Source organism: Syzygium oleosum, unplaced genomic scaffold (genome assembly GCF_021117445.2).
Source record: "Syzygium oleosum isolate NSW1041296 unplaced genomic scaffold, Sole_v2.1 Sole_v2.27, whole genome shotgun sequence".
In the NCBI taxonomy this organism is placed as follows: Eukaryota; Viridiplantae; Streptophyta; class Magnoliopsida; order Myrtales; family Myrtaceae; genus Syzygium; species Syzygium oleosum.
In genome coordinates this window covers 908,092-933,620 of record NW_026607511.1, presented here as the reverse complement: position 1 = coordinate 933,620, position 25,529 = coordinate 908,092, and the positions used below count along the sequence as shown (strand labels likewise).

The 25,529-nt window shown below is 40.9% G+C and overlaps 1 protein-coding gene and 1 long non-coding RNA gene across 2 annotated transcripts; one reads left to right on the top strand and one right to left on the bottom strand.

Annotated features, from left to right (window-relative positions):
• Positions 1-15,825: 15,825 nt before the first annotated feature.
• On the top strand, positions 15,826-16,513 carry LOC115684344 (uncharacterized). Its single transcript, XR_004006132.2, has 2 exons — positions 15,826-15,896; positions 16,419-16,513. It is a non-coding gene; the product is annotated as an uncharacterized LOC115684344 (long non-coding RNA).
• A 736-nt stretch (positions 16,514-17,249) lies between these two features.
• LOC115684342 (magnesium transporter MRS2-3-like) lies at positions 17,250-23,077 on the bottom strand. Its single transcript, XM_056303285.1, has 6 exons — positions 22,688-23,077; positions 20,383-20,568; positions 20,165-20,293; positions 17,978-18,131; positions 17,702-17,907; positions 17,250-17,557 (listed from the first exon to the last, which is right to left on the bottom strand). The coding sequence occupies exons 1-6, from the start codon at positions 23,075-23,077 to the stop codon at positions 17,270-17,272; spliced, it is 1,353 nt and encodes a 450-aa protein (XP_056159260.1). The 3' UTR covers positions 17,250-17,269.
• Positions 23,078-25,529: the final 2,452 nt, after the last annotated feature.

Sequence of the window (25,529 nt, the reverse complement as noted above, 5' to 3'; positions counted from 1 at the left end):
ATGTGCCTTCTGCTTTCATGTTTTTGATGATCTGAGTATTCACAAGTGTATAAATAGATTTATTGTGGTGTTCACCGAAGATATATTGATGTACTCGAAGAGCGTTTAGGAAGACAAATAGCACTTGAGGATTTGAAGCAGTTGGTCCGTGGAATTACTCTACTAATGTTATAGAAGTGATAAGTCATGATCATTGTTCTGATAAGTTGTGATCTCTAGATAGTAAGTTGAGATTTTGAGAATTACATCGTGACTAGTTGAGATAGATTATTATTTCTTGGTTAGAAAAGGAGAATTTATATTAGAAGTCCTTATACATGTCGATATTTGGTATGATAAGAATTGATCTTAGAAGTTATAAGCTTGAATTGACATTTGAGATGGAGATTTACTTATGGTAAATAAGTGCGATCAGCTTGTGAACTTCTAAATAGCAGGTTATGATCTTACTCTAAAGAATTTTTGTGGAACTAGTGGAGGCTATCAATTTCAGTTGCGGTTTTCGATAAAATGGTAACAAGAGGTGAGTGCTTCAGTCTTTGAATTAAGAAGTAGAAAAGAGGCAACATATTTACGGGCTTAATGAGTTGGAGAAGCACGAGGGTGTGTCGATTTTTATACTAATTTTAGATCAATTCAGTGAAACCTTAGTTGGGAGTTTACTAGTTGCTGCCGTTGTGTCTTTTGTTTTGGCTTGGTTGGATGGTGAGGAAGGTGGAGAGATACAAATAACTACAGTAGTGGAACCCCTTGTGATTTTCTTGATCTTGATTGCGAATGCCATTGTTGGAATTTGGCAAGAGAACAATGCAGAGAAAGCACTAGAAGCATGCTTTGCCTTGTAAGGGATAACAAAAGCAAGCGAGTTGTTGCCTTTGATACCGAGAATGTATCCTAAGATTTTTGAGGAGCGATTTTGACGAGGAGATAAAGAGGGCTATTATGATCTAAATCCTAACTCGCAAGAAGCAGAACAAGTTGGACAAGGAATTATACTATCAAAGATTTTAAATTTGGGATCGAGGCGTGTTCTGTGATGTTTAAGGGTGTAGAAGACCTTGAATCTGCTATGAAGGTCACTTTGGGCTTAAGGAGTCATAATGTGGTGACTGAGTAAAGCTTTGATGCTCTCAAGGTAACAAAGGACAGTGTTACTATGACAAGGGTGTTAGAGTTCAAGGACAGGTCCTAGCCTTGTAAAACATATTGCAAATGCAACCAATGATCCACATGTGCTACAATCCTCATACGAGCAATATTCACTGAGTGATGCAAGTCAATTGTAGCTGGATGAATGCAATAGACCTGAGACATGGCCTCACTAGTAGTTGGTGTAATGGTAACAAATTTAGAAAGCAGAGCACAGACATAAGAGGAGATTGCATGGGTTGGAACAATATCGACTAATGGTGAGAGGGAAATTGGTGAATTGATTGCTAAGGCCATGGAGAAAGGTTGGCGTGGAGGGTGTTACTATAATCTCTTCTCGAGGTGTTAGTAAGGACAGGAAAAGTATTCAAAAGTTTTTGTGCAATAAATAAGAATTGATTTGCACGAATCTTCAAGTGGATGATGTGATATTCTTGGACTATGTACGTAATAGAAGTGAATGGAATGTTGAAAGGAGAATCAACAATGTGTGAAACTTCAGGTTGTGATATGTTTGATTATTTGGATATATTGCGGATTATATTTCAAGTGATGGTGAATGTTAATGAACTTTATGGTACTGGAGAAAATTGTCGTAATGGTATTTTGTTAATTGATGATACTTTGGAGATATTAGAGACTGTAGGAATTGATAAAAAGAAGAAGAAGAGGTGTTTGGATGCTACACTACTTTGGTAGTGTGATCTTTTAGGCATGACAAATTGTAAGTAACAATTTTCGGTGGATTGATTTTAGGATAGTAATGCGAAATGGGAAGACTAAGCAATAGATGTGAAATTAGAAAATGGAATATAATTTTATTATGCTAGCTGACTCAAAATAAAGTGGTAATTTCATATAAGAGTTGATAAATTCAATAGGAGTTGGTAAATTATTTGAAAAATTAGTAATTCAGAAACAACTTAGTCAGCATTAATAAGTGGCTCAAAAAAGATTTAATAACTTGAAACTAATTAGCAATTTTTTTAAAACGCCAATAAATACTTAGATATAGTTGATAATTTGTTATAAGAGTTGGTAATTTCAATAAAAGTTAGTACTTATTACAGAAGTTGTAACTCAAAACGAACTTATCAACATCTGTTAGTGGCTCAAATAAGAGTCGTAACTAGTTGATAAGTAACTCACATAAAGTTAATAATCAGATATAAAATTCGGTAACTTCAATAAAATTCTTATATTATTAGAAAAGGTCGTATTTCATAATCGACCGAATAAATATTGATACATTGCTCAAATAAGTGTTGGAAACCTAGAGATAAACACATATTGTAAAAGCATAAGCTTTTCCTTTAACTATTCCGCGCATACTGTCCGTATCTATGTTTCCACACAAAACATTCTCCGAGCGATGTTGATCTTGACCTACTAGCTATATAAATCGTTTATGCTTGTACCATGCTATTGCAATAGCATACAAGACAATCGTCCCAACCGTGCACCCGCTTGCTGTCCAGAGAAAATTGTTGATTGTTGGATTTGAAGGGTGGAAGAGTGCAATTCTGACGTCCATGCCGAATATTCCGGTCACGATGATGAACATGGTATGAATAGTGTTGCCGTTGATATTGTTAAAATATGTCTTGAGTTTGAACCCGAAACAAAAATCTAAATATTCGGAATTGGATATTTTGCGGCTATCCGAAATCGAGCAAAGCAAAAGAGACGTGAGTTTCCTAATGAAGTTGGAGTCCATGGCTTGAAATAGGAAAGTCCATCAGAAAGGCCAACGTGGACTTTGAGATGGACATTGACCCAGTCAACGATGGATCAAAGAAAAGAAGAACGTATTTCTTTCCCTTTACAAGTTGGACTCGGTGAAGAAAGAAGACAAAATAGGAAAGTCAAAAGGTGGATTTTGGTTGACCGAATTATCTAGGTTTCCAATCCCATGTTGAGTCGGCCATGTTCTCTTCTTGGGCATGCGTATATATATATATATATTATTGTATTACAGGAAGAGAATTTGTGTAGCGCCGCTTGTGCGAGTGCTTGGTGCAGAGAGCTTTCTCGTGAATTCTATCCGGAAGCGCCGTTCTCAACGAGTGCTTGATGCGAGTTTCTCTGCGTGGAATTACATCAACAACTCAAGTGTTGAAGTCGATTAAATTCTTGTGGTTAGAATTTGTGTATAATTCTTTTGCGAGATTGAGAGATTATTGGTTGTAATTGGGGCTTGGGAAACACTTAGAGTGTTTGAGTGACTCGAGTGTAGTTGTAATCTCCGTTGTATCGCTTGATCTATAGTGGAATTCCGTGCTGCTCTCCCCGTGGACGTAGGTCACTACGACCGAACCACGTAAATCTGGTGTCCGATTTATTTTCTTATTCTGTCAATTTTATTGTTCGATCGCTTAGCTTCCGCAATAATTGGTATCAGAGCTAGACTTGACTGAGTCGAAGCGAATCGATGGCGATAGAAGAAGGAAAAGTGAGAATCGACAGATTTGATGGGAAGGATTTTGGTTTCTGGAAGATGCAGATTGAGGATCATCTATATCAGATGAAACTGCACTTGCCCCTGTCTGGGGAGAAGCCAGAGACGATGAAGCAAGCTGATTGGGAATTGCTGGATAGACGAGCTTTGGGTGTTATTCGGCTGACGTTAGCACGTAACGTCGTGTTTAACATCGTGAAAGAGACAACCACTGGGGGTTTGATGAAAGCCCTGTCGGACATGTACGAGAAGCCCTTTGCGATCAACAAAGTCTACTTGATGCGACGTCTGTTTCATTTGAAGATGAGAGAAGGTGCGTCAGTTGCATATCATATCAATGAATTCAACGTGATTGTTAGTCAATTGAGTTCAGTTGATATTGACTTTGAAGATGAGGTACGTGCTTTGATTCTATTATTCTCATTGCCTGATAGTTGGAATACTACTGTTACTGCTGTTAGTAATTCCTCTGGGTCGATAAGTTTGACGTTTGATGGTGTTCAAGATTTAATTCTGAGTGAGGACATCCGTAGAAGAGAATCTGGCGAACATGTATCTGCTGCTTTAATAGGTGAAAATAGAGGAAGAACTGGTACACGTGTTAGTAGAAGTAGTATGAACTCAAATAGACGAAGTTAGTCTAGGACTGGTGGTGTTGTCTGTTGGAGTTGTGGCAAGAGGCGGCATTTTAGAAGGGATTGCCTTAAGCTGAAAAACGTTAAGCGTAAAGGAATTAGAGTTGATCCTACGGATGATGTTGCAGCTATAGCTGATGGTAATTCGGATAATGCTGATTTTGTCTTGTCTGTCACTGATGATTCATCGTTTGATGGATGGATTATGGATTCTGGTTGTTCTTTTCACGCTACATCAAACAGGAACTGGTTTACTACTTATCAGTGCACAGATAGTAGTAAAGTGCAGTTGGGGAACAATTCCGAATGCGATGTTATTAGTGTTGGTGATGTTAGAATCAGAATGCATGATGGTATTGTGAGGACATTGACTGGAGTGAGGCATGTTCCAGAGTTGAAGAAAAATCTGATTTCCTTGAGTGCCCTAGATTCAGCTGGGTGTCGGTATTCTTCAGAATGTGGACTTCTGAAAGTTGTTCGAGGTGCCTTGGTGATAATGAAAGGAATCAAGCATAGTAGCCTGTATGAGCTTCAAGGTGAGACAGCGACGGAATTCGCTGCGGAGATGTTGGATGCATCTATTCGAGAGTCTGAATTGTGGCATATGCGTTTAGGGCACATTAGCGAGAAAAGCCTGAAGGTTTTAAGTGTAAGAAATTTGCTATGTGGTTATGTGGCTAACGAACTAAATGTATGCAGGTGCAGTGATTTAGATCAACAGCGGAAAGTGCAGTTTAGTACGGTTGTCAGAGAAACCACAGAATTTGCAGAATTGATTCACTTAGATGTTCGCAGGTTGTCGCAATTTCCTTCAAGGAAGAGTGCCAGATTTATGCTAACAGTTGTTGATGACTACTCGAGGAAGACTTGGGTGTTTGTGCTAAGGCACAAGTTTGATGCTATTGTCAGGATTAGGCAGTTAAAAGCTTTGATCGAAAAGGAGACTGGTAAAACGATCAAGCAGGTGCGGACTGACAATAGTATGGAGTTTTGCTCGGAGCTGTTAAATGAATTATGCATGAAGGAAGGCATAGTGAAATACCGCACTAGTGCCATTGAACCACGACAGGTTGCAGAGTTGATGAGCAAAACATTACTAGAGACGGCCCATAAAATGCTCTCTAGTGCTGGTATGGCTAGGAGATTCCTGGCGGATGCGCTTAGTACGGCGAGCTACCTGAAGAATAGATCCCCATCGACTGCGATAGAATGTTGGACTCCCGAAGAAGTGTGGTCAGGTAACGTTGCTGATTATTCTGTTCTTAGAATGTTTGGTTGTCCATGTTATGTTCGAGTTAGTGATGGTAAGCTCGATGGAAGGGCAATGAAGTGCATGTTCCTAGGTTATGCACAAGGTGAGCGAGGCTACAAGTTGTGGTGTCCGAAATTAAATTCACCTATTATCAGCAGAGAAGTTACATTTGACGAGTCTCCAGTACTTCTAGCTAGGAGTGTTAGTAGCAGTGTTCATACGGATCTGGACGGTGTTCAGCTTGAGGTGGAGTTGCAACCAGAAACTCCTGAGGTAGCGGATACTAGCAAAATAATCGACACGGATGGTGCTTGTAGCGAGGTGGAGCCTATTGAGCCAACAGTTGCTGTAACTGGTGATATTGACAAGGTGCGTATTCGATCTCCGAACAGATATGGATGCAATGATGGTTTTGCTTTATCTGCGATTGAGGAGGTTGTATCGGAAAATTCTTGTGGAGCGGTTAAAGGTGCATGTGGAGTTGGTATTCTGATGAGGTCCACGGTTATGGCGAAGTTCAAGCGAGGCTTGGACTTGAAAGACATCTGTGGCGGTTGAGCCCATCGAGGGCTGTGGGAGAGTAGTAGCGAAATTCGGATTCTATCAAAGCGATTGTGACTTGACTCAAACGTCGAGCCAAGGTGGAGATTGTTAAAATATATCTCGAGTTTGAGCCCGAAACAAAAATTTAAATATTCGGAATTGGATATTTTGCGGCTATCCAAAATCGAGCAAAGCAAAAGAGACGTGAGTTTCCTAATGAAGTTGGAGTCCATGGCTTGAAATAGGAAAGTCCATCAGAAAGGCCAACGTGGACTTTGAGATGGACAATGACCCAGTCAACGATGGATCAAAGAAAAGAAGAACGTATTTCTTTCCCTTTACAAGTTGGACTCGGTGAAGAAAGAAGACAAAATAGGAAAGTCAAAAGGTGGATTTTGGTTGACCGAATTATCTAGGTTTCCAATCCCATGTTGAGTCGGCCACGTTCTCTTCTTGGGCATGCGTATATATATATATATATATATATATATATATATATATATATATATATTATTGTATTACAGGAAGAGAATTTGTGTAGCGCCGCTTGTGCGAGTGCTTGGTGCAGAGAGCTTTCTCGTGAATTCTGTCCGGAAGCGCCGTTCTCAACGAGTGCTTGATGCGAGTTTCTCTTCGTGGAATTACATCAACAACTCAAGTGTTGAAGTCGATTAAATTCTTGTGGTTAGAATTTGATTATAATTCTTTTGCGAGATTGAGAGATTATTTCGTGAGGAATTGTGGGGCTAAACACTCATGCGTTATTGGGTGTAATTGGGGCTTGGAAAACACTTAGAGTGTTTGAGTGACTCGAGTGTAGTTGTAATCTCCGTTGTATCGCTTGATCTATAGTGGAATTCCGTTCTGCTCTCCCCATGGACGTAGGTCACTACGACCGAACCACGTAAATCTGGTGTCCGATTTATTTTCTTATTCTGTCAATTTTATTGTTCGATCGCTTGGCTTCCGCAACAGATATCACCACTCCCACTTGCAGCAGATTGTTTTGCTTGTCATCCAACATTATGTTCACATCGTCCTCCGTGTCTTGAATGTATTCCCTTAGCTTTCAACAGAGACAATATGAAAATGTTTGTAAGGAATCGAATGAGATTCGACGTTGTCGAGTTCTTATGTTTATTTACTTTTGAAGAATATTAACTTTGGTAAAAAATATCCCTTCGAAGAATTGCTGTCCTGAGGAAAGTAGTATTTTTCTTCTGGATTGGGGAGATGAATCTTTGTATGAAGCTAATCTACGATCCATAAATTATAAAATAACTCTATCTCTCTCTCTCTCTCTCTCTGGCACGCCTCTGTGCATGGTTAGTGATATTTTTTCTCAACATTTCGGAATATCTTGCTTGTACAGTAGTTGTTGCTGATGGAACACGCATCCTTCGGAGATCAACGGAATGCCACATTTTCTCTTGCTGAGGAGGATCATACACTTGCAAATGCCCTCAGATTTACCTTGAATCAAGAGTCAGTACTACATTTCTGTACTTGGTACTATTTGTCAGATCTTTACATAGTAGGATCATCCATCCATTAATCGTTTTGGTCAGTATCAGCATGTAAGTGTTAAACATCAGGAGCAGGGATGTTATTAAGCAGTAAACTTACTAACGGGAAGAATTTTAATTGGATAGTTATTAGGTATGAGTTTTCGCCTATCATTATCACATACTGAATGTTCTTTTTTCCCTCAAAATGAAGGTTTCTTCTTACTTTCGCTTTTCATTGGGTGAAACCATCGAATGAAGCCTGAGTTACTCGTCTTGTTGGAGAGTAATGAATATGGAAAAATGTTACGATGAAATGCTAACTGGAACATTTTCTGTTATACTTTCCCTTTTCTCCTTAGCATAGAAGTTAACCTTCTAGTATACTTCAATCTTCTCCATATTTTCTGTTCTTGCTATTGCACAGTTTGTCTGTTTTTGGTAAGTTTAGATTCCATGGAGTTTTAATGCTTGTTGTGTCTGTTCTGCAGTCCACGGGTAATATTTGTTAAAGCAATGAACTAACAAGATGAGAATGGGTGGCAATTACCAGTAAGTGTTTTGTGTGTCAGTAATAGAATTTTTTGTTACATTCTTCGGCTACGCATTGTGATGTCTTTATATAATACAAGCTAGGGTTACGGAATTAATGAAGAATAAAATCATGATCTCTTCTCTTTGGAAATAATTGATCTTGCTTGATAAGCAAGTGGTGAAGAGATTGTAGCTGAATCAAGACACGTCATCGTGATCTTTTCTCTTTGAAAAGAATTGATCTTGCTTGATGAGCAACTGGTGGAGAGATTGTAGCTGAATCAGGACACGTTATTGTTTCCTTTGACACCCCCTTGCAAGCTGATGTGGCGGAACACACAGTAAGCTTGGACTGTAGAAGTCGAAAGCGAGCCGTGGAGAGCCCTTTGGTGAAGATATCGGCAGGTTGATCGGTAGTGGAGATGTACTGAACATGTAGTTGATTTTTGGTGATCCGTTCTCGCACAAAGTGGTAATCAATTTCCACGTGCTTTGTTCGAGCATGAAAGATAGGATTCCCTGTCAGATAGATGGCTGAGATGTTGTCACACCAAAGAACCGGAGGGCCTTGCCAAGAAACACCGAGATCACGTAAGAGAGCCTCAATCCAAATGAGTTCAGCAGTTGTGTAGGCTAAGCTTTTGAATTCGGCCTCTGTGCTGGATCGAGCGACCGTCCGTTGCTTACGGGAACTCCATGAGATAAGATTTGAGCAAAGGAATATGCCAAAGCCGCCAACTAACCGTCTCGTGTCATGGTCCCCAGCCCAACCTGCATCAGAAAAAGCATGGAGATGGAAATTGCGGCTGCGAGTGAAGAGTATGCCATGGTGCTGCGTGCCGCGAACGAAGCGCAATATGCGTTTGACAAACTGCCAATGGACCTCCGTAAGTGCATGCATGAACTGACAGGCAGTGTTGACAGCGAAGGCAATGTCGGGCCGAGTAAGAGTAAGATACTGCAATGCACCCACAGTACTACGATAAAGTGACGAGTCCGAGAACAGCTCACCACAATGAGAAGATGGAATATCCGAGCCCGCTACACATAGGGTGGTGACAGGCTTCGCATCCTGCATTTTTGCTCGGGCAAGAAGGTCGGCTGTGTATTTTGTCTGGTGAAGAAGAATACCATTTGAAGTGCGTTTTAGTTCGATCCCAAGAAAATAATGAAGTTCACCCAAGTCTTTGATAGCAAATTCCTTTTGTAGAGACTCTAGGAGAGTAGACAATAGCTGTAGGGGATCCTGTAATAATGATGTCGTCGACATAGACGAGTAGGAAGATACTGTATTGGGCTGTATGCAGTATAAATAGTGAGGAGTCAGCAGTAAAAGCTGCAAAACCTATGGAGACGAGAAAATTACTGAGACGTTGGTGCCAGGCACGTGGAGCTTGTTTCAAGCCATAGAGAGATTGTTTTAGGCGGCATATATGATGAGGATGGTGGGGATCAACGAAACCTGGTGGTTGATCCATGAATATTTCTTCGGTGAGATGACCATGGAGAAAAGCATTCTTGACATCTAGTTGTCGGAGTTGCCAACCTCGAGAAAATGCAACTGCGAGGACCGTGCGAACCGTGACATGTTTCACCACCGGACTGAAGGTTTCATTATAGTCGATTCCCTGCTGTTGATGAAAGCCCTTTGTGACTAATCTGGCCTTGTACCGTTCAACAGAGCCATCTACATGAAGTTTGACACGAAAGACCCATTTGCAGCCAATGGGCTTACCGTGCTGAGGAGATAGCACAAGCTCCCATGTCTGATTTTTCAGCAATGCGATGTACTCTTCGGCCATAGCTGCCCGCCAACGCAGGTCTTTTATCGCCTGACTGTAACAAGATGGTGTAGATGGGACGGCTACCGAAGTGGTGAGTGCATAGGTGTGATCCTTTTGCACATGTCGGCGGGGAACGGTGCCGTCTCGAAGTCTGGTCACCATGGGGTGGGCTAGTGGCGCCGGTTGTGGTGGTGGATTGGTAGCCTGCTGGATTGTGGTATGTGTGATAACTTCAGTGGTAGGAGATGGCGCTGCTGGTTGTAGTTGGAGAGATATTGAGCGGGAGGTGGTGGGATTGCCGTGCATAGGTGTCGACATGTGGGATGCATCAGTCCTCGGCTCCTGCATATGTGAATCATCAGGTTGCAAGTGCATCAGTGGGGGAACATAAAGGGGTAACTCCAATGATGCTGGTGGGGACACATTTGATGATACGTCGGTGATGGGAGCAGCAAACGGAAAAACATTCTCATCAAAGATGGCATCTGCAACTGTATAGAACCGTTGTTGTTGTGGAGAATAGCAATGATAGCCCTTGACACCTGAGGGATATCCCAAGAAAATACATCGATGTGACATGGGCTCTAGTTTGTGCTTGGCATAGGTTCGTAGGTTCGGGTACACAGCGTAGCCAAAAATCCGAAGATGCTCAATGGATGGTGCGGTAGAAAAAAGTACTTCCCATGGGCTGCACTGCTGCAGAATGGGAGTAGGTAGTCGGTTGATAATGTGAACTGCACTTTCAAAAGTAAAATCCCAAAAATGAGAGGGAACAAATGCATGGTGCATCATGGCCAGACCCATTTCAACCACATGTCTGTGTTTGCGCTCGGCCGAACCGTATTGAAGGGCCAGGCGAGGACAGGATGTCTGTTTATAAATGCCACGCTCCTGCAATAATTTTTTAAAAGATGCAGAAAGAAATTCTTCGGCACAGTCACTTTGGATGGCTTTAACTCGGGTATTGAGCTGGTTTTCAACAAAGTTTAAAAAGACCACGAAGATATGTAAAAATTGATCACGAAAGTTGAACATATAAAGCCAAGAAAATTTGGAGTAATCGTCAATAAAACAAATATAATATTTATTATTCTGATGAGACGTTACAGGAGCTGGCCCCCAAATGTCAAAATGAACTAATTCTAGGGGAGCCTTGGATCTATGAAAAGTGGGAGGATGAGGATGATGATGACTCTTACTAGAGGCACATGCCGAGCAAGTTGGTTGAACAACTGACGACTTATTTAACATGCGAGAAATAGTAGAATATGCAGCATGGCCTAAACGATGGTGCCAACGGACAAGGGAGCTGGACTGAGATAGGTAATAAGCTGAAGGAGAAAGCTTGGATTGATCCGACAGTTGATAGAGCCCCTGATTAAGGTTCCCTTGGAAGAGAATCTTGCCCGTACGGCGGCACTTCACAGAAAAACAATTAGGTGAGAAAATGAAATCACAATTGTTTTCCTGTGAAAATTGACGAACGGAAAGTAAGTTTTTCTTTATAGAGGGAACAACTAGGACATTAGACAAACGAAAATTTTGAGAAACAAGAGTACCTGTATGGGTTATCGGGAGGCTAGACCCATTACCTATGGTAACGTGTTGGTTGCCTATGTAGTGCTGAAGAGACGACAATTGAGATGGATTATTGATGCACCTAGGGGACCGGCGGACCCGTTATGCGACTGGACGAACCGGCGGGCTTGAAGTCAATGATGTTGGATTCAGCTCAAATTTGGTCGGCTGAAGCGAAACGGCATGCTAATCAATACTCATAGCCTCTAGCTATGACTAACGATGGATTTTCGCGATTCGGGGTCGTTTAGATGTTTTTTTTAATTATTTTAGTAATTTTCGAATTAAGGGTATTTTTGTATTTTTTGCGTTTTTTTTGTCATTAGGGTTAACACCCTTTATAAACTCGTTTTTAGGGTTTTGAGAGGCAGTAGTTTTTGGATGTTTTGAAAACTTATCGATTGTTAATCGATTGAGAGAACAGTTTGTTCCTCGTTATCGTTTCGATTCTTCTGTTCAGCCTATTTTCTATCGCGCTTCGGCATCAATTGGTATCAGAGCACAGGTTGCTTGAATCAATGGCTGAACAGAATCGCGGTCGTGGACGGTGGGCTCGTGGTGGCCAGGGGCGTGGAGGCGTTCCTGAAGCAGACGACCAACCGCGTCTAAGAGATCTGCAAGACGTAGAAATTGAAGAACAGAGAAGACGAATCCAGGATTTGGAGCGACAACTTGCGGAGGCGAGGTTGGGCGTTCAATCCGAAGAAGGGGCGGAATCTGCGGATTCATCCGATGATGAAGAGGAGGACGTAAACCCTTTTGGGATTCTGAACCAGGGGCGGAATCGAGGAGTACGACTTGGAATTCGGCGTTCTTCACAAAATTTCGAAATGAAGATCAAGATTCCCGAGTTTAATGGTAAGGCTGATCCTGATGAGTTTATTGATTGGTTGCATACGGTAGAACGGATTTTTGATCTTAAAGACCTAACTGAGGGGCAAAAAGTGAAGTTAGTGGCTATCAGGCTGCGAAAACATGCTTCGATTTGGTGGGAACACGTAAAAAAGCAACGCGCTAGAGAGGGCAAGCCGAAGGTGGATCGCTGGGAGAAGATGAAAAAGTTATTGCAGAAAATTTTTTTGCCTACCCATTATAGGCAAGAGGCGTTTATCGAGTATCATAACGTCAAGCAAGGTGATAAAACAGTTGAGGAATTTACAGAACAATTTGATCGCTTGCGGATGCGTTGTGATGTGGCGGAGGAAGACGAGCAGACGATTGCACGATATCTGGCGGGGCTGCGATATGAGATATCTAATGTTGTCCAATTACAGCAGTATTGGACATATGGGGATGTGTGCAGACTAGCCCTAAAGGTGGAGGGGCAGTTTAAAAGAAAGAGCAATAATTCTAAGTGGTCAGGCAGCAGTTCCAAGTGGTCAGATAAAGAATCCCAAGGAAAAGCGGGAACATTTGCAGTAAATTCGACACCAATTGCAGTTAAGGATGCGAATTCTAAACATGCATCCAAGGAGGGGCAGAGTAGTGCTGGAACTAGCAGAGGAGGAACTGCAGCCAAGCGGTGTTTCAAGTGTCAGGGATTCGGGCATTTTGCTGCTGATTGTCCGAACCGACAGATTGTGACACTTGTTGATAATCCAATCTTTGATGAAGGTCCAGTTTATGATGAATCTGAAGGTGAAGAAGAGGATGTGGATGCGGAACAGGAAGAGATTATCTATGCTGATTTTGGTGAGTCCCTAGTCGTTAGAAGAATATTAAATGTTGCTGTAGCGAATGATGAATCGTGGCTTAGACATAATATTTTTCATACTAAGTGCACTAGTAGAGGAAAAGTATGCAGCATGATAATAGATGGTGGGAGTTGCGAGAATGTGGTGTCCACGACTATGGTGGAAAAGTTGGGGTTGAAAACAAAAGATCATCCTCAACCATACAAGCTGTCGTGGCTTAGAAAAGGGAACGACGTGAAGGTGAGCAAAAGGTGTCTTGTGCAATTTTCGATTGGAAAAAATTACATTGATGAGGTGTGGTGTGATGTAGTCCCAATGGATGCTTGCCATATTTTATTGGGGAGGCCGTGGCAGTTTGACAAAAAGACACAGCATGATGGATTCAGAAATACCTATACCTTCAAGAAGGATGGCCGAACCATTACCCTAGGTCCTTCAGATTTGAGAAAGGAAGTAAAGAATAATCTGCTGTCCAGATCAGAATTTCAAGAAGAGGCAGTGAACGCGCCTCGGCCTTTTTCCATTGTGGTGATGGAGCGGAATTCTAACAGTCCCGAAATTCCTACCCAAGTTCTGCCCTTGCTTGAGGAGTTTGCTGATGTCGTACCGGAAGAGTTGCCACCTGGGTTGCCGGGTGAGCACAATGTTTTTGAAACTTTTAATGTAGCAGATTTGTCACCTTACTACACTGAAGAGGAAGAAGACCCTGAAGAGATTGACGACAATGAAGACGAAGCAAATTCGAGGACGAATCTTTCTCTAGCAGGGGAGGATGATGCACCTAGGGACCGGCGGACCCGTTATGCGACAAGACGAACCGGCGGGCTTGAAGTTAATGATGTCGGATTCAGCTCAAATTTGGTCGGCTGAAGTGAAACGGCGTGCTAAGGCTATGACTAACAATGGATTTTCGCGATTCGGGGTCGTTTAGATGTTTTTTTTTAATTATTTTAGTAATTTTCGAATTAAGGGTATTTTTGTATTTTTTGCGTTTTTTTTGTCATTAGGGTTAACACCCTTTATAAACTCATTTTTAGGGTTTTGAGAGGCAGTAGTTTTTGGATGTTTTGAAAACTTATCGATTGTTAATCGATTGAGAGAACAGTTTGTTCCTCGTTATCGTTTCGATTCTTCTATTTAGCCTAATTTCTATTGCGCTTCGGCATCAATTATTTTTGACATGGTGTGTGGCACCGGAATCTGGATACCACGGGTCCGAAAAGACCGATGGTTGTGGTGGAATTTCAGCAATGTGGAGCTGTGGTGCCAAGCCTAAAGATTGTGGTGGAGGCCCACGATCACGGCAAACATTGGCTCGGTGGCCAAAGCGATTGCAGAGTTGACATCGAACACTACCCCTCCTTTGATTTCTGTAATTGCCTGCATTTAGAGAGTAATTTGGGGCTGAATTTCGAGGGCCAAAGTGCTGTCCACTTTGCGGAAATTGTTGCCTAGGCCGTGGTGACCTATTCACACGAGAAGGAAGCTGTTGAGGTGCTTGGTGTGCTGTCCGCGTCATGAACACTGCTGAAGGGGAGGTGATGGGCTCAAGCAAATCAAGTCGTGCCTCATGAGCCAAGAGCAGCCTGTGTAGAGACTCACATGTAAGGGATTGGTACTGACTTTGAACGGAGATTGACACTGCTAAATTTTGATATTCCGCTTCGAGTCCCCTGAACAGATGAGTTTGATATTCTTGTGAAGAGATGTTTTCACCAATCGAGGCAAGTTGATCAACCAGGAAGGCTGCTTGCTGTAAATATTCCGTGATTGTTTGATTTCCCTTGCGTAGAGTCTGAAGTTGCATTCGTAGATGTGTGGCGCGAGCACTGTTACGTGCTTCATATGATTGAGCCAAGAAGGACCATATGGCTGCTGAAGAGCCTAAATTGGAGAGCTATGCAATGATGTTGTCAGCTGTGGAATTGAGAATCCACCCCAAGGCAATTTGATCTCGGGTAAACCATGTTTCATATGCTGGATTTGGTGAACTTTTGGTGACACCATTCTCACTAATTTCAGTGATAGTGTGTGGAGGGCATGGTTCGGTTCCGTCCACAATTGACAAGAATCGACTGCCCGGAGAAAGGGGAGGAGGCGTACCTTCCATATGATGTAATTGTGTCCGGTTAATTTGATACCAACCGCAGGACATGTGATTGATCTAGATGAGCCCCATGTGGGAGGGATGAGAGGAAATGGTGGGATAGCATTCTTGATGAGGTCAGTTGGATTAGCAACACTTGGGATTGGGTTACTTATTGTTTGATTGCTAGCTGCTGCGTTTGGGGAAGATGGGGATGAATTTGAATCTGATTGGTTTGCCATTTATGCTTTCGCAAGATATGGCTCCGATACCATGTTAAAGCAATGAACTAACAAGATGAGAATGGGTGGCAATTACCAATAAGTGTTTTGTGTTTTAGTAATAGAATTTTTTGTTACATTCTTCAGCTACGCGTTGTGATGTCTTTATATAATACAAGCTAGGGTTACGGAATTAATGAAGAATAAAATCATGATCTCTTCTCTTTGGAAAGAATTGATCTTGCTTGATAAGCAAGTGGTGAAGAAATTGTAGTTGAATCAAGACACGTCATCGTGATCTTTTCTCTTTGGAAAGAATTGATCTTGCTTGATGAGCGAGTGGTGGAGAGATTGTAGCTAAATCAGGACACGTTATTGTTTCCTTTGACAATATTTTGTGGTTACAGCATTCCTCATCCTTCGGAAGCCTGGGTTAATGTTAGAGTTCAAACGACAGGTATTATATGCTCTCATCAATCTCAAGCCTAAGAGATGTGATGTACTTAGGATGCTTTGCTTTGCCTCTAAACATCATGTTATACTGTGAAATTGTAGTTGGTTATGTTTTTTTTTTTTTATAGATGGGTAGACCAGGAAATACGATCTAAGTGTTGCTGGATTTTGTCAAAAATTGGTTTGACGAGCTCATGAAATCCGCACAGCACATCACGGAATCTTTAATACATGTTGCCATACCCAGCATTGTTAAGTCATTCAAAATTGTACCAACTCTCTGTTTTAACTTTGCACCTTAAGGCCATGAAACTTCTTCCACAGAACATTGGAGAGGATTGCCCTGGCTAGAAGAGGCCTCCCTTTCACAGGAATTAGGCCTAGCTTTCATGTCTCGCATCCATCTTGCCCCACCTTCTGTAACCAATGGAGCTGTTGGTCATCAAGCATTTTCTTCTGTGGTGATCTCCAAAATGGCTTTTCATGTATTCTACTCTGTTTGAATCTTTTACGTGGTGTTTCTCAGATGAGCCAGCAAGAGAGGTATTGAAAGATGCATGCCAAGATCTGATGCTGATGTGTCAACACATAAGGGGCACATTCGATAAAGCTGTTAACGATATTAGAACGGAAAATCCTCCTGATAATCATCCTTCCCAGGACATTGACTCAGATTAACGGTGAAATTATTGTAGCAGCTTTCGATTTATTAGGTCTCAATCTATGGTCATGTGACCTTTTTGAAGAATGGCCTCTATCGAATTCTTGTCTGCAGAAGAATCTTTCAGTGATATTTTAAGTAAATTGTTTGTGAGTAATTGGGAAGCCATTGAGCATCATTATATTGATCATCTATGAAGACCTAATCAGCATCAATGGAAGAATTATAGACAAGGATATCGATGTTGGGGTCATACTTCTTATCTATGTAGTATTTTGATAGATAAATCATTCTTTTCTACGTAACTGTTCTTTTTTTTATTTGGCTTCTGCTCATTCCTTTTACGATATTTCCATCAAGTTGTTCCTCAAGAATACCCATGCAGGGCTTGCCTGTGGGGCTTATGCTAGCTTCCATGGAACCGGTTCTTTGTCAACATGCATTGGTTCAACCCATTTCCTCATTCTCTGCCCGAAGTCTGTCTCATTTTACAAACTTGATAATTAATACAGTAGTATCTCTTTATATCCTCTTTTCTTTCATTTTACTGGAAATCATCTCTCCTTGTGTCCATGTGCTTCAAGATTACATGAGCCACCCGTTCAGAATTACAGTTCTGCAGTAGTCATAGCAAACTATCCATGGAGGGTGTCTAACCTCAACCGATCCTAAACATTTTGCTTATTTTGCAGGTGATCTTGAATTTCTACATGCCCTTAACAGAGCAATCCTTTGTATTTGTACCATGCAACTATGCCGACATACAATAAGATGGTAATGATGGCGCAAGCGACGTTGGTCCATATGAAGTCTTCCTGGGACTGATTTGTGGGATGCCAAAGTGTGATGGCTATGTTAATGCCCATCACGTCACCGAGGACTATGTACAAGCTGATCACCAGAATAGCAGTTGTCATCAGCACTCCAATCTGCAGTAGATTGTTTTGTTTGTCGTCCAACATTATGTTCATGTAGTCCTCCGTGTCGTCGACGTACTCCCTCAGCTTTAAGATCAGAAAAAACAAGAAGAGGACTAACGAGTTGAGCTATTAATTTTCAGCGAAAAGGTAGTTCAGTGTCTCTTTTTGGGTATGTGCTTTCATAAGGAAATTTAATTTGTCATCAGAGAGAAAGTATGAGATTCATACTGTAGAGAGCTTGTTAAGTGTGCCATCAACTTGCACGAAGTATGCCTCTAGGAGCATCTCTAATTCCGCCACGTGGACATGCCTGACTGGGGCGGCGAAGCGAGAATCGCTGCTCTTGGCCGTTTCTATTTCATCGTTCTGCGAGCCACGCGGAGGAGTCAAGCCATCATCGGGTGAGATATCGGGATCTCCACTGTCATGCCTGTATAAATTTGGCGATAAGACAATAGTAACAGGATTGAAGTTAAACAGAAAGCAAGAGATTCAGTATGTGCCCGTCATTGTTGGGTTCATGAACTTCTTCTTCCTCCTCGACGGCAGCTGAGGAAGAAGAAGAGTTGTCATCTTCTTCTTGAAGCAGTTTGCTAGTCAGGTACATACCCGCCATGTCTCCATCATCTTCGAGAATATGCTCGAGCTCATCCCTCACCTATAGATACACAGAAAAGGCCCATGCAATAAAATGTGGCCACTTGAGATATGTCTTTAATGCAAGTAATGTTAATATGTATGGTAAATGCAATCATGTGTTAGCGTAGTGTTGAATTTTTATTTTTTTTTATAACCCATGGGCACGTCATGGAGACAAGGGCTACCTAGAGGCCCATAAAGCACAATATCTAGTGTAATATAATGCGAAAAATAACATATCTTGCAGCGCTTAACGCGTGAAAGGAGAAAATTATCATACAAATCAATGAGAAACAATAAACAACACCATAAATCTACATGGTTCGATCTAAATATCGGTAGAAGAGATTCAGTATTAGAATCCGTCAAGAGCACGTAGCGAGACAAGGTTCTTCCACAACTCCGGAACATGTCTTACGTTAGTCAATATTGTCGCCACTCCATCGTGCATTTTAATCCGAACTGTTCCGATCCCTACTACTTTACAAGTAGCATCGTTTCCCATAAAAACCTTACCACAATCCGTGTGCTGATAGGTAGTAAACTAATGTCAATGAAGAGTTATAAGATAAGAACATTTAGAGTCAAGCACCCAATCATCATCTTATGAACTTGTGGTAATTGTTAACACATCGTTGACATCACTAAAATTATAATCTTTTGTGGTAACAATATTATTATCACCTATAGACTCCACCTAAACTCATTTACCCTTGTACTTTGGACAATCTCTCTTGCAGTATCCTGCCTCATAGCACTGTGAACATTGATGGTTCCGAACATTGAACCTCGATTTAATACAGCTCATCCATATACTATTTCTAGACTCTTTACGATCGGCTCTACCCCAAATAATCAAACCTCATGCCATATTCTACGTTAAGTTATTTTTTGTAACTTCTTTCGTCATTCTTTTAAAACAAGGTAGATTTTATATCTTTCAAGGTAATCGTAGTGTGCTCTTGTAGTAGCGAATCAGTAAAGTGCTCAAAAAAACCCGATAGAGACGTTAACAACGTAATGCCTTGTTTCTCATCATGAAAGGCCTCATTGACATTGTTTAAGTCCATCATGAGTTTATTAAACTCATGCAAATGGGCTTTGATAGATGTACTTTCAACCGCCTGGAACTTAAACATCATTTTCAGCATATATAAGAGATTGTTCAAATCCTTCATAAAATAAAGTGCTTGAAGTTTTGCCCACAATGCTCCGACATCTTTCTCTTTGGTCACTTCAGTCAATATGTCATCCAATAGATTCAATAGAATTATGCTTTTCGCATTCTCTATCAACTCTAATTTATCGGCCTCCTTCATCGTTTCTGGCAATTTATCCTTGTCATTGAATACCTTCGCCAAAACCAAGGTTGTTAATAGAGCACACATTTTAGTGCTCTACAACCCAAATCCGTTCCTCCCATTGAACTTCTCAATCTTCACTTTTGTTCCGGACATAATTTCAGCAGCAGAATTTCCAAATAGTGTTCAAACAAGCAAAAGCCCTAAATCAACTCTAGAAACTTTAACCTTAACTCTAATAACAATTATTGTAATATAATGCAAAAACTAACGGATCTTGCAATTTATGCTTAAGCGAGAAGGAAAAAAATCAGAGAAACCAATGGGGAACAATAAAAAAAAATAATCAAAGAACGTGGTTCGATCTAAGTATCGGTACATATTCCATAGAGAGAGTCAGCCGTAAAAAATCTACCTTGAATTTGGAGATTACAGAGCTTACAATAGCTCAAGTATTTCAGAGACCTAAATTACACCCAAAGCAAAATGCAAGTGATCCTGATTCAAAGTAATTTGCACGCAGTCGGATTTAAATGGGTGAGCTCCAATTGAGCTGGAAATTCTCCAAAGTCCTAAATAACTGCGCCAACCCAAGGGTATTAATCTGTTCGTGCATATGAAAAAAAACCAACCAATTTCTACAAGCTTATTGAGATTCGTCACTGATTGAAGTGACTATTAGATGTCGAACCCAATTTCAAGTATGAGGAAAACATAGATTAAGGATAGATAGAGAAGAGGAGTCTCAAACCTTTTGAACGCGTTGAGTTAATGCACCCAAACGGCCCTTAATTTGATGAACCCTTTCGAGGTAGAAGCTACTAATCTCTGAAGTTAGCTTATCCAAAGCGGGATAAGCCTCTTGCTCTAATGCTTTTGTCTGAATTTTCACGTGAGTTGATTGGTTTTATGAGCATTAAGTACTGACTAATTAAATAAAGAAACACCAACAACATAGAGACTCTGTACCTCGTCGTCCAAACAGGAGCAGGCAGCTTCAAGGCATGCCTCTAAAGCAACAAACTCGAAAGGAAAAGTCTGCAATCTGTCTTGTTGTTCCTTCAACACTTGACTGTGTTCCACACTCTCTTGCGAGCCTTGGAAGATTTTTGCTAGCTCCGCTGCAGTTCGCTCATCGCCGCCATTTCCGCGAATCTAATTAGAAAAGCACAAGGTCAATATTTTCTTACTAGCCAATCGTGGGTTCGAACTGTCCTATGTTTGTGGAAAGATAAAAAGAACCTATGAAGATTTATAGTCGCTGTGAAGATCTACAGTAGCGCACTTAATCCAGTCTTCGCACGAAAGAAGAGGGGCTCTGAAAGAGCCTCGCATCTAGCTCGTTCAAGCGCTTTCACAATCACGTCAACCGTTAAGGACCCGCATGACAATAAAGTTAGCGAAGTATGGGGTGACGTAGTACCCATTCTACACAAGATACAATATATATTTAGCGACAAATCCATAGGTTTTAGCACAATGTATTAATCACCGTGAATAAATATGTCTACCTGTGGAAGGATATGTAGTCAACTATTTATTGTAAAACAGTTTCCATTAACGTAATAAATGCCTTATTCAATCCATGATGAACACAATACTAATTAAGGGTGAGCAGTTTCAGGTTCCTTATAAATTTCACTTGGCACCTAGAATCTATTCTCTAGTACAGGTTCCTCATTTTTTGGAACCTGGAACTTACCCGTTGGAACTTGAAATCAGGTTCTATGGTAGATTCCAGGGTCTAACAAGTTCATTTTTATTTTATTTCATTATGAAAATGAACGTAACAATACTAAACAAATTTGTCATTCATCAAAGAGAATACAAAAGACTAAATTTCCTAACATTACGGTTCAAATAAATACAATTAAAACAAGAAATCATTGCGTGAATCGATATTAGGAGTGAGTGGTTCCATGTTCCGTACAAGTTTCACCTAAAACCTACCCATGATAATAGGTTCCTCATTTTTTAAAACCTGAAACCTATCATATCATTGGTTCGAGGGTCAGTTCTAAGGTCTACCCAAGTTGCCACCTTTATTATTAATTGAACAATTGTAATGAGTCATCACCTTTAATGACCATCACTTGCTACTATGAGTCATTGACCACAACTTATATTTAGGGTGCGTTTGGCAACTATTCTGTGTCCGGGAACTGATTCTGCTCATAAATAATTTTTTTTTATTTCGTGCATAGGAACTGATTCTGCTCAGAAATGATTCTTTTTTAATCCGTTCCCGGGAACAATTTCTAAGCATTAGAATGCGTTTGGTAACTATCTAAAATTTCTTTTTATTAATAATATTTTCAATATTTTAATATTTCTTTTTTTTATTTTTCCTTTTTTTTTCTCTTTTTTGTTCTTCTTCTTCCCCTTCTTAGCGCATGGCGCTGGCGACCGGCCATAAGCCAGGGCCGATGAAGGCTGGACCCTCACCGTCGCCCTCGCCACCGCGACCCATCTCCCTCGCCTGGGTCGCAACAGCGAGGCCGACCTCGCTATCGCGACCTAGGCGACGGCGAGGTCGGCCTCACCCAACCAAGGCGAGGCCAACCTCGCTGTCGTGACCCATCTCCCTCACCTAGGTCGCGACGGCGAGGTTGGCCTCGCCATGGCTGGGCGAGGCCTCGCCGTTGCGGCCACGAGCCGCCCTCGCCCAGGCGGCGAGGACTGCAACACTCTCGCCAGCCCTGGCCTATGGCCGGTCGCTAGTGGCTGGGGGCCGGCCAGGAAGAAGAATACCAAGAAGAATCATAAATTGAAAAATTGTTTCCAAAATCAAGAAGCTACTTTTTTTTGCTTCTTGATTATGTTCCAAAACTGATTCTGAGAACAAAAAAATAAAAATTATCATTATTTGGCAACTTGCCAAACAGGCCCTTAGATACACGAAGAATATGAAATATTAACAAGTCATAAAATGAAAGCTCTGAATAGTGGTTGCAGATTATACACTCATCATCTGATATCAGGAAACACCGCAGAATTACGTAAAGACATAGATCAACAAAAAACACAAAAAAAAAACTCTTTTAGGTTTTAGGTTCTAAGTTCCAGGTTCCACCTACCTAGAACCGACCTATCGAAACAGGTTATCCAATTTTTGGAACCTGGAATCTACCCTGCATACCTTGGAACCCAGAACCTACAGATTCCCACCAGTTAGGTTCTCAGATTTCAGGTCCTACCCTGGAACCATGCTCACCCATAATACTAATTCAACTAAATATAAAACATCTTTTTGAATCAAGGAAAGATTGAAAACCTTCACTGCTTTTGCTTCATGATAATGCAAGAACCGTCGCTTGAGCTCCTCCACAAAAGGAACCACCGCTGGGTCCTTAGAGTTCAGCAGCAAAACATTATGTGCAGTGATTATCCCCTTGATGTGCTCCAGCTTGATCACAATGGCTCTCTCGCGGCCCGTGATGGACGACGGGTACGAGAGAAACGGGTCGAGGATCCGGAGGTCGCGGGCTGAGAGCCCCGTGCGGCGCATGATGGACTGCTTCCCGGCATCGATCTGCTGGATCCGGCCAGTCGAGTCGATGACAAGCCAGGACTTCAGCCGTACCGCCTTCTTCCGGTGTCGATGATCCTTTGTGTTTCCTGTGTCGATTGGGGTCGGGTGCACTGCCGGGTCAACTCGGGGCATCGTCGAAAGATGATCGCTGGACCCGGCCATTGAGTGAAGATTGCTTCGTGAGCATACATTAATGAAGCAGGGTCTATTTAACTCTCGGATGAATAAACTATAGAGCATGATTGTTGGGTGTTATGTATCCGGTGGACTGTGCTTAACGAGCCAGGTGATATGCAGTGACGGCCCTCACCGGGTTATCCAAAAACACTGTCCTAGGTTGTCCTTTTTAATCACTTTTTTTGGTACAGAAAGGACGCACTATCAAGGTCATTCTGTTTTGAACAAAAAAGTAAAGAAAAGGCCATTCTATAGAATTATTTTACAAGAGATTTGGCAGAAATAATTTATCATTTTGTTAGGAAAAATTATCCTAAAAGTCATAAACCTATTACACTTTTATCAATTCAGTCCTAAACATTTTAATTTAACAATCGAGTTATAAACATTTTCACTTTTTGTCAATTTTGACTGGAAATCACTGACATGGACATCGGCCGTACTATCGGCCATGCCAACGCGATATGGACATTTTTAATAATATTTTAATATTTTTAAAAATCATTTATTTCTTTTTTTCTGTTCTTCTCTTTTCCTTCTTCACTTTTTTTCTTTTTTATTTTTAATAATATTTCCGCTGGCCATCACTGAGCCTTGGCAATGGCCGATAATGGTCGCCTAGCTTAGGCGAGGGCCACCCTCACTAGCCTCAGGTGAGGGACGCCTGCACCAAGTCTAGCAAGGGCCACCCTCGCCCTCGCCTGATTTGGCGAGGGCAACCCTCAATGTCGCCAACCCAAGTGTGGGAGTCCCTTGACTAAGGCTGGCAGAAGGAAAATGGGGAAAATGTAAAAAAAGAAAGTAAAAAAAGAAGAGAAAAGGAAAAAAATTAAAAAAAAAGTACAGAAGGAAATGAGAAGAAAAGAAAAAAGAAAAAAATTAAAATATTATTAAAAATGTCAACGTCAGCGCCAGTCATGCCATGTAGGACAGCTATCATTCACGTCAGCAATTTCCGGCCGAAATTGACCAGATTGACTCAATTAGCAAAACGTGAAAAAGTTTAAGACTCAATCAATACAATTAAAAAGTTTATGACTGAATTGGAAAATCGCAATAGATTTATGACTTTTTGGACAATTTTCTCATTCTCTTGTAAACAGTGCGACAATATTTAGATGATACAATATGGATTTCTCGCGGATTGTTAATACGTGATTGATTTGATTGAATTGAATCAAAATGATTCTCGTATAAACCACAATCTTGTTCGTTTATTCACTTTCATTCTCTTCTATTATATGGTTGATGCACAACATTCAATTCATGACCCAAACCCATCAGGTCGATCCGTGTCAAGCACTCTAAGCTACACACATTACAAGCAAGGCTGGACAAGAGCTGGTATTGCAGGGTCAAATATATTTTTTTCTGGTACAATAATAAATCAAACGAAGCAAAACCCTGTCTATACAAGAAGAATTATGCCAATTGACAACCTAATAAATACATATATGATACGAAGTTGACTTGAGGGACTTAACTTGCAAAAAAGGAAGTGAATGCCAGTTTCACATGATGACAATGTCGACGATTGTACAAATGGATGTCCTTCAAAATGGCCCGCAGGTTTCAGCTTTTGACTTCCCTTAATGCCTGTTCATCAAATTGCTAAAATATTCACTATCAAAGATTCCAAAAAAAATGCTAAAATATTCGATCTGAAAGGCGTTGAAAAAAATAAATAAGAGCGAGCCACACATGTCGGGTAAACACCACAATACGCGGAGCAACTATTGCATAAAGTAATTTAATAGATCAAGTCAATCATATTTTAAGAATCTAAGAAATTCATATCGAGTCCACGAAGAAAGACAAGTTCCGATTTTTCTTTTCACCATCTTATTTGGACCGGAAGTAATTTACCATCTTAAGTTGAAGTATACCCCCATTTACATGAAAATACCAATTTGAGTTATTAGCCAATTTTTTTGTTAATGAAGCCATCTACTAGTTAAATATTACTTGCTTTTATTTGAGCCACTCACTAAATTTTATTTAATCCATTCAAAATTATTAACTGCTCTAATAATTTACCAATTATTGTTGAAGTGACCAACTTTTGATAAAGTATTAAATATAATTTTATTATGCTAGCTGACTCAAAATAAAGTGGTAATTTCATATAAGAGTTGATAAATTCAATAGGAGTTGGTAAATTATTTGAAAACTTGGTAATTCAGAAACAACTTAGGGCCTCTTTGGTTCAACTTTGAAAATGCTACTTGGGGAAATGCAAATGGTGTTTGGTAAAAATATTTTGTAAAGCTACTTTGGCCAAAATATAGTGTTTGGTGAATTTTTTTTTTTGCAAATGGACTTTGAGAATTATCTTATTTATTAAAAAAAAAACTAACCTACCCATCGCCGGAGCCGGCTGCTAGCGAGATAGATCTGGCGCCGGCGG